Source organism: Otolemur garnettii, unplaced genomic scaffold (assembly GCF_000181295.1).
Source record: "Otolemur garnettii isolate 467f Iridium unplaced genomic scaffold, OtoGar3 scaffold00047, whole genome shotgun sequence".
NCBI lineage: Eukaryota > Metazoa > Chordata > Mammalia > Primates > Galagidae > Otolemur > Otolemur garnettii.
This window is the reverse complement of record NW_003852442.1, coordinates 9276587-9285784: the sequence shown is the minus strand read 5'-3', so window position 1 is coordinate 9285784 and position 9198 is coordinate 9276587. Positions and strand designations below refer to the sequence as shown.

At 42.4% G+C, this 9198-nt stretch overlaps 1 protein-coding gene and 1 pseudogene across 6 annotated transcripts in view; both read right to left on the bottom strand.

Moving 5' to 3' along the window:
- Window positions 1–9198, bottom strand: part of PDPR (pyruvate dehydrogenase phosphatase regulatory subunit) — a 53249-nt gene that overhangs the window by 22306 nt on the left and 21745 nt on the right. For 3 of the 5 annotated variants that reach the window (XM_023514123.1, XM_023514122.1, XM_012806169.2), the window contains 5 exons: window positions 6344–6425; window positions 6086–6249; window positions 5277–5398; window positions 4360–4477; window positions 3450–3599 (listed from right to left, as the gene is read on the bottom strand). In XM_023514123.1, coding sequence (XP_023369891.1) covers window positions 3450–3599; window positions 4360–4477; window positions 5277–5398; window positions 6086–6249; window positions 6344–6425 — 636 coding nt within the window. Of the gene's footprint in view, window positions 1–3449; window positions 3600–4359; window positions 4478–5276; window positions 5399–6085; window positions 6426–9198 lie in introns of all 5 variants that reach the window. The other 2 variants (XM_023514124.1, XM_023514125.1) reach the window with 2 other exon arrangements.
- On the bottom strand, window positions 2352–3146 carry LOC105887125 (annotated as a pseudogene). The gene has a single exon (XR_002773753.1). The product of XR_002773753.1 is annotated as a non-histone chromosomal protein HMG-14 pseudogene (transcript).

Below are 9198 nucleotides of genomic sequence, written 5' to 3'. Positions count from 1 at the left end.
AAAGTCCATTAAGGGTGAAAAGTAAATTCTTCATTAGAGATCTTTCTGCATTTTTTTTTTTTTTAATTTGAGACAGAGTCTTACTTTGTCACCCTTGGTAGAATGCTATGGCATCATAGCTCACAGCAACCTCAAACTCTTGGGCTCAAGAGATTCTCTTGCCTCAGCCTCCCAAGTAGCTAGGAGTACAGGTGCCCACCATAACACCTGGCTAATTTTTCTATCTTTAGTAGAGACAGGGTCTCACTTCTTGGTCAGGATGGTCTCAAACTCCTGAGCTCAGGCAATCTATCTGCCTTGGCCTCCCAGAGTGCTCAGATTATAGGCTTCTATATCATTTGAATTTAAGCCATTGAAGTCAATATGTTAATTATTCAATAAGTTAAAGTATTTCTAAGAAATAAGGTTATTGGCCAAATGAGGTGGGTCACGCCTGTAATCCTAGCACTTTAGGAATCTGAGGTGGGTGGAATGCTTAAGCTCATGAGTTCAAGACCAGCTTGAGCAAAATCAAGACCTCATCTCTACTAAAAATAGAAAAACGGAGGGAAGAGGATCATGTGAGCTCAAACATTGGAGGTTGATGTGAGCTACGATGCCATGGCACTCTAATCAGAGTGACAGCTTGAGACTCTGTCTCTGAGACAGGATCTCACTCTGTCACCTAGCCTGGAGTACAATGGTGTCATCATAGCTCACTGCAACCTCAAACTCCTGGGCTCAAGTGATCCTTCTGCCTCAGCCTCCCTAGTAGCTGGAACTATAATCACATGCCACTACATCTGGCTTATGTTTCTGTTTTTTTTTTTTGAGACAGAGCCTCAAGTTGTCCCCCTGGGTAGAGTGCCCTGGCATCACAGCTCACAGTAACCTCCAACTCCTGGGCTCAAGCGAGTCTCTTGCCTCTGCCTCCCAAGTAGCTGGGACCACAAGCGCCTGTCACAACGCCTGGCTATTTTTTGGTTGCTGCCATCATTGTTGTTTGGCAGGCCTGGGCTGGATTCGAACCCGCCACCTTAGGTGTATGTGGCTGGAGCCTTAGCGGCTTGAGCCACAGGCGCTGAGCCTATGTTTCTGTTTTTTATAGAGACAGAGTCTCACACCTGAGCTCAAGTTGATGCCAAACTCTTGCCCTCAAGTGATCCTCTCACTTCAATCTCCCAAAGTGAACAATTTTTTTTTTTGAGATAGTCTCACTTTGTTGCCCTCAGTAGAGTGCGATGAAATCATAGCTCACAGCAACCTCAAATTCTTGGGCTCAAATGATCCCCTTACCTGAGCCTCCCAAGTAGCTGGGACTACAAGCGCCCATCACAATGCCCAGCTAATTTTTAGAGACAGGGTCTCTTTATGCTTAGGCTGGTCTTGAACTCCTGAGCTCAGGTAATTCACCCATCTCAGTCAACAATTTTGTTTTCAAAAGAGCATTTCAATTTTGCATAAAGTCCTACCAAAAGAAGGCCTCCTATAGGCAGCGCCTGTGGCTGAGTAGGGCGCCGGCCCTATATACCGAGGGTAGTGGGTTCAAACCCAGCCCTGGCCAAACTGCAACAAAAGTAGCCGGGCGTTGTGACAGACACCTTTGGTCCCAGCTACTAGGGAGGCTGAGGCAAGAGAGTTGCCTAAGCCCAAGAGCTGGAGGTTGCTGTGAGCTGTGATGCTACGGCACTCTGTCTCTACAAAAAAAAAAAAAAAAAAAAAAAAAGCCTCCTACTAATCTAAAATTTGAGTAATGATTTTAGGCAAATAAATAACTAGCCAAAAGTCTGTTAACCAAGATTTCAGTTCCCCCAAATGGCAACTTCTAACTGTATCCTTAGACCAGGTAAACTCTGTAACCACTATTCTACCTTGTTTGGTTGTTATAAGCATTAAACAAGGAACTATCTTTGTTTCTTTTTTTTGGAGACAGAATCTCACTTTATTGCCCTTGGTAGAGTGCCATGGTGTTATAGCTCACAGCAACCTCCAACTCCTGGGTTTAGGCGATTCTCTTTTGTCAGCCTCCTGAGTAGCTGGGACTATAGGCGCCCGCCACAACGCTTGGCTTTTATAGTTGAGATTTTATTGGTTGTGTTGAGCATCAGTACAGACACTTCAATTTGTACACAATTCTTAACATATGTACCCAAAATCTAAAAAGCCATTTACTGTAATTCTTTTTTAAACAGTTATTCCAGTGACTTTCCAGATTAAAATATGGAGGCAAATTTTTCTTAAGAGGATACTCACTACCAGTATCTTCAAATGTTGATAAGCTGTTAGGTAAGTCCCACCAATTCACTTTATTACCACATATGCTACATGCATAGATTTTTAGTCCTTCATAGCACAGTAACAAAGTTATCAGGAAAATAGGAGCACCACAACCAAAGATGTTACAGAGTGTACACAGTGAGCCATGATCATGGCAGTGGTTTTCTTTAGGAAATAATTCTACTATAAAACAACATGGGAATAGAAGTAATTTAAAACGTTCAAACATTAAATGCAGGACTGGACTCCATATTGCCATTTAGTATGCTTTGTATTACAGGATATAAAAACTAACCTCCATCTATGGAATGTTAAGCTCACACCCAAGACAGTCAAAGCCTCCCATTAATTCAACATCCCACACTATTTTCGGGTTGTACCAAAAAATAAACAACCAGCAAATGATTTCACCTCTTAAAAAAAAGCATTTACACTTAAAAAATGGGATGAGGTGGGATTCCCTCCTTCTTAAAAACGTTTCTAGAGCTACTAAAAAACTTGCATTTACAAAATAGTTGATAAAAATATTCCTCTGGATTGTACAAGAAGGGAGACAGGGACCACTGATGGACATGGTATATGACATTAATCAGACTTGGCTTCTTTCTCTCCTGCTTCGTCAGCGGCTGGATTCTCCTTGGCTTTAGTTTCTCCGTTTTCTGCTGGTAAATCGTCTTTAGTTTCTTGGTTGGCCACTTCGGCCTGCTTTCCCTTTGCTCCTCTTTGCCTTTCGGTTGCACTTTTTTGTCTGACAATTTACCCCTTGCTGCTGCCTTTTTTGGCTTTGTTTCCACTTTCACAGGAGTAGGTTTAGCTGACAACTGCGCTAACCTCCTCTTGGGCACTTCCTTCCCTGCACCTTTGGCAGAGCTGACCTTCCTCTTTGGCATCTTGGCGGCAGGCGGGCAGGGGGTGTGTGGGTGCCTGCTGGCCACGGCACACTGAGAGCCTTCACGTACCTGTGCTGCCTGGCCACTGCCGCTCCTTTTGCCACCCAAGCTGCTCCCCAGCTATTTTTTGTTGCAATTTGGCTGGGCCGGCTTCGAACCTGCCACCCTTGGTCTATAGGGCTGGCGCCCTACCCACTGAACCACAGGCGCCACCCCAACAAGGAACTATTCTTGACAATGCTTTGAACAAGGTAACATCTTAGATAAATATAAGTCACTATCGCTATAATGTAGTTTACATACCAAAGTGATCCCAGTCTTCCTGTAAATTCTGAATCTCTAGCTGATTCTTGCCCTCAGTGAAAAGTGGTTTAGGGTTCTTCTCAAAGCCCCCAGACAAGATGCCACCTTGCCAGTTCCGAATGTAAATTCTTCCATCAGAATCCATAATAGCTAAGAAAGAGAAATGACAAAGAAGTGGGAAGTAGAAGAAAAAAATGAGGGTTTAGAGCAAGCCAGCTTTCTAAGTGGACAGAAAAAGAAATAAAACAAAAAACTCGTTAATGGCATTATTAACAAAAAAGCATCTAATGAACACAAGCATTTGTAGCTTTAGAACACCTTTCCAGGTCGTAGTGGAGGATCTTCCCACTCAGACTTACAGTGGAGACATGTCTCTGATTATCCCTAACCTTATCAGTTACCCAGAAGCTTTGATTAGTCCTCATAACCAAACTACGTAACTACCACTGTGCCGAGTGAAAGTCTAGCAAAAAGGGGGATTGCAGAGCCCATTCTAGGTATTAAGACCATGAAAATGGTATCAAAACCCTCTCCTATGGCACATGAGCCGCTAAACCACCTAAATTTATACTCTATGCATGACATTTCTACAATTTTATAGCATTGAAGTTCCAAGCTCAAGGTTATTTCCAATATTCTCAATGACCTCTGTTTAGGACTAAAATTAGCTTGCAAAAAACAAAAAGAAAAACAAAATTGCTTAGTGGAATGACCATTCTGGCCACCCTTTCATGAAGAATTATTTTAAGAAAAGTTAGAATTGCGTCCACCACCCTGTAACATGCTCCAGAAATGAAAAGGCTCTTTCAGGCACAGTCTGTCCTTAGCAGAAAGTCTTCCTTTTCAGAGGACAGAATACTGGCAAGGAAACAAGATTGAAAAAAAAAAAAAAAAAAGTACAAGTCCTCACTTGGTGTGTTGCTTGGCAGAGGGGTCTCCAAGGGGCGAGTCAGAAGGTAGAAGTGTTCGCAGGCATGTAACGGGATACTAACCGGCTCCTCGTTGGACAGACCCAGCTCGTATGCCCACTACAAATGGACAGATTTATTTGTGGGTGGGAAGAGGAACAGAAATACAAATGAGCAAGTTCAGCCTCTTGAAAACAGTTTAATTTCAAGTGGCTTACATGTGCTCTTGCTGCAATGTCAGGTGTGGGAAGTCAAGTTTCAGCCTGCTTCAGTTCAAGTATTTGGATGGGGAGCAACATTATACTTTTTAAACCATAAAAATTACTTTTGGATCAAAGAGAAATAAATTTATCAACTAGTCAAAAGAGCTCAAGGGAACCAAAGTAGTTTCTTTTAATAAGACTATATAAAGGAGCCTGGCCTCAACTATAAACCCTAAATACCAATCATTAAATGAACTTGTTTCCTAGGTCACTGTAAGATTGTGGAGTAGAAGGCAAGGATGAAATCTACCTTGCAAATAGAAGAGGCTGAGGGTTCTAGACACTGAATCCATGTACTTGACACAATGAAATGGCCTAATAGTTTATTTGCTAGGTTATAGAATGAAATGCAACACCAAGACTCAATGCCAAGGATTCATGTCTATGCCTGACCATTTGGTGGCCTTCCTGACCAGAATAACACCAATTAACCCAGTGTGGAGGACAGAAAAAGTCACAAATGCTTCTATTTGAGGAATAAGTGTAGATTTCTGATTTAGAATACCATTCAAGAATCCTGGTCCAAACAAGGAAAGGGATAGTTCCTAATGTCTATTTAGTGAGTCACAATATTAATCTTATGTCTCTACACCAAAAAGTGCTGGAGACAAAAATTAAATAAGAAAATCAGCACCACAGTGCTGGTTCTAACCTACCTGACCAGCACAGTTGACGAAATACTGGCATTCAATTTGTCCTTTATCTGTTTCTACGCCAGTAACTTGACCTTTTTTGACCATTACATGAAGAACAGTTGTCCGGTCATAGATCTGAACACCTGTTTCAAGATAAAGAAAGAGCTGATGCATCATTTGATGTTCTACAAGTAAGACATCTACAGCAGAATCTATATCCAAGGAAACACTGACAAAGTTAGATCAATGCTCTAATTTAAAAAGAACAACAAAACTCCAGGAATCATATCCTGTAACTATGTAAATGAGTCTTACCCAAGCCTGAAAACAGCAGGTCAGTTTAAAAACAGATGTTAGCATGTAATAATTAAATTTCAGGAATCATAAAATATCGGGCAGGAAGGAGAGAAATCAAATAGGGCCTCTTAAATCCTAATCTACCCACCTCACGAATCAGTTTATCCAAAGAATATAATATCCTGGACACTAATTAGTCTTTCTCTCCTTTACTCCAACACTGGATCCTGATTTAAATTATGGATTAAACCCTAAGGTTCTAACCTTGGAGCTTCTCAAGTCCTATTTGGGGAGGAATTCTCTAAGTCTGAAGTACATTAATCAGCACTAAAAGTGATTCCTTAGAACTTTAAAAATGGGGTCCTAAGGGAAAATAATTATTAACAGATGTTATAGAAAAGAAAATTGTAAGATCTAGTGTTCAAAAATGGAAGCTGAATACCCCAAGGAGAATAATTTTTCCAAACTTGAGTCAGTGCCATTGCCTATTTATGATCTCAACCCATCTCAAGAAAATGTAAAAAGCTGCTCACCGTTTTGGGAGGCAGCACTTGCCAGGGCAAGAGCCACATCTGCAGAGGACACCACTGCGTCCTCAGGAACATGCATGGCCCCCACCAAGTCGTGCACGTTGAGGAGAGGGTGAAGTTCAGCCACTTTCTTGGGGGAGATGATCTCAGAAGGGATGCCTATGACACTGTCACAGAACACAAGGGGAAAATGACATTCACTGGTCCTTTGGCAGAGGTCAGTGTGGTAAAGTCGGGATAGGCTTCTACCCAGTTACGTACTTCAGCCTTGAGTTGATGCGCTTCAGGGAGATCAGCCGGTCCTGAGTTTGAGCCAGACAGATTGAGCCTGTCCTTATGTAACCTGTAAGAAATATCAGCCCAAACTAAGACAGACCAGACCAAATGTAGGGTTGGAGAGTGGAAAATCCACGAGGTCATACATTAGAAGCCCTATGATGGATCTAGGGACTGTCACTCACTATCTTCGGGTGAGTCAGCCAGATTCCTCTGAGCTCACAGGGAAAAGGTAAAGCACCCCAGATGCACTGAGGCTCCGCTCCCTATGTAAACATAGTTTCATGAGGAGCAAATGAGATTCTAATGTACATAGAATCACTCATGATAAAAACGAAAGACACCATTACTAAGAAATTTTTTTTTTGGCAGGGATGTACCTTGAATCCATCTCTATTCTTCCCTCCTTTTAGGCAATTTCATCCTTTTTCCTCCTAGTCTTGGGAGGAGTATAATCCTTGGTGAAGGCCACTCATGAGGACACTAGGGGTCATTGGAACCTCCCTCTCCTTCCCAGCATAGCTAAACAGTGGGCATATGATGTAAGTTTAGCCAACCAGACCCTCCTGGAATGTGTGGTCGTTAACAAGTAGGTGAACGGCTAGAGGTCACTTATTTTGGGGTAGCAGCATCCTGGCTAGACAGTTCCTGTCCCAGCTGATGGCCTATCTGCTATGGGATTCCCCACATCTTGACCTCTAGGCTGCCTCCAGCTGGAAGTCTCCTAACTCCACAGGCCTCCAATGTCCTCCTAATAGGCTCTTTTCTTGCCCAAGTTAGCCAGAGCCAATTTCTGTTGTTTGGAATCAACATATTGGACACATGTATATAATACAAGTACAACCGTTATTACACTTGCCAATGACAATCTTCCAAAATGCAATGACCCTTAGTTCTTCTAATTAAAAAGTTGAATCGGTTCGGGACCTGTAGCTCAGTGGCTAGGGCGCTGGTTACATACACCAGGGCTGGTGGGTCTGAACCCAGCCCGGGCCAGCTCAAACAATGACAATTACAACAACAACAACAAAAATAGCTGAGCATTGTGACGGGTGCCTGTAGTCCCAGCTACTTGGGAGGATGAGGCAAGAGAATCGCTAAAGCCCAAGAGTTTGAGGTTTCTGTGAGCTGTGACGCTACGGCACTCTACCAAGAGCAACACAGTGAGACTCTGTCTTAAAACAAACAAACAAAAAAGTTGAATCAATCAGGTAACTTAAAAAAAAGTATAGGCTCCCCGCCTATAGCTCAACCAGCTAAGGCGCCAGCCACGTACACCTAAGGTGGCGGGTTCGAATCCCCAGCCCGGACCCGCCAAACAACAATGACGGCTGCAACCAAAAAAAAATAGCTGGGCGCTGTGGCGGGCGCCTGTGGTCCCAGCTACTTGGGAGGCGGAGGCAGGAGACTCGCTTGAGCCCAGGAGTTGGAGGTTGCTGTGAGCTGTAATGCCATGGCACTCTACCCAGGGGGACAGCTTGAGGCTCTGTCTCCAAAAAAAAAAAAAAAAAAAAAAAGTATAGTCATGATAATTTGCTTATTATAGTCATGATATTTTCTTAATTTCTATTAAAATCATCAGTTAAATATGTTCCTCACTGACATGACATGACAAGAGGGTCCCAGTTTGGAGGAACTTAAATTTCAGAGCCTGGTTTTGAAACATAGGGCTGGGGGCAATGGTTCATGCCAATAATCCTTGCACTTTAGGACACTGAGGCAAGAGAATTGCTTGAGGCCAGAAGTTTGAGAACAGATTAGGCAATAGAGAGACCTCATCTCTACCAAAAGCAAACAAACAAACAAAAAAAATTAAAAAAAAAACTAGATCATGGGCGCCTATAGTCCCAGCTTCTTGCAAGGCTGAGGTATTAGGCTCCATTAAACCCGGGAGTGTGAGGTTGCACTGAGCTATGATGATGCCACTATACTTTAGCCTAGGCAACAGAGACCCTGTCTAAAAAAAGAAACACATACACACACAAATAAATAAATAAGTAAAACAGCAGATACACTAACCCAGCACAGCAATCTTGGCCAGTGATTTGTGGGCCACACTCCGAATCTTACCTTGAGACGGACAAACAGTTCAGCGAGTGTTTTTTACTCTCTACCAAAGATTACATATAGGAGAGTGCCATTGTACATGCATGATACAACATGTTACGCTATGTTAAATTATGTTCCGTCATAACAAACTCAATACAACACCCACTAGTAAGATTAAAATTCTGCCATTTTCCCACAGAGGACTTTTGAGGTTTGGACTAGAGCAATTCTGACACATAATTTGTTTTGTCAAAGGTTCAGACCCATAAAATAGAACTGTTACATATCAGTAAGAAAAAAGTAAGCATGCAGGGGGGTGCCTGTGGTTCAGTGGGTAGGGCGCTGGCCCCATATACCCAGAATGGCATATTCGAACCCAGCCCCAGCCGAACTGCAACAAAAAATAGCCAGGCGTTGTGGCAGGCGCTTGTAGTCCCAGCTACTTGGGAGGCTGAGGCAAGAGAATCGCCTAAGCCCAGGAGTTGGAGGTTGCTGTGAGCTGTGACGTCACAGCACTCTACTAAGGGGGATAAAGTGAAACTCTGTCTCTTCAAAAAAAAAAAAAAGTAAACATGCAATATTAAAAGACAACTCAAAGAAGAAATATAAATGGTCAGACTCATGAAATGACATTTAACTTAAAGAGATGTAAATCAGAATGTGATAACATTCCCATCTCTCAGATTAGCAAAAATTAGAATACTCAATATTGAGAGGACTGTATAGAAATAAGCATTCTTACATTAAGCATTTATGTTCGTTGGTTCTTTTTTTTTTTTTTTTTTTTTTTT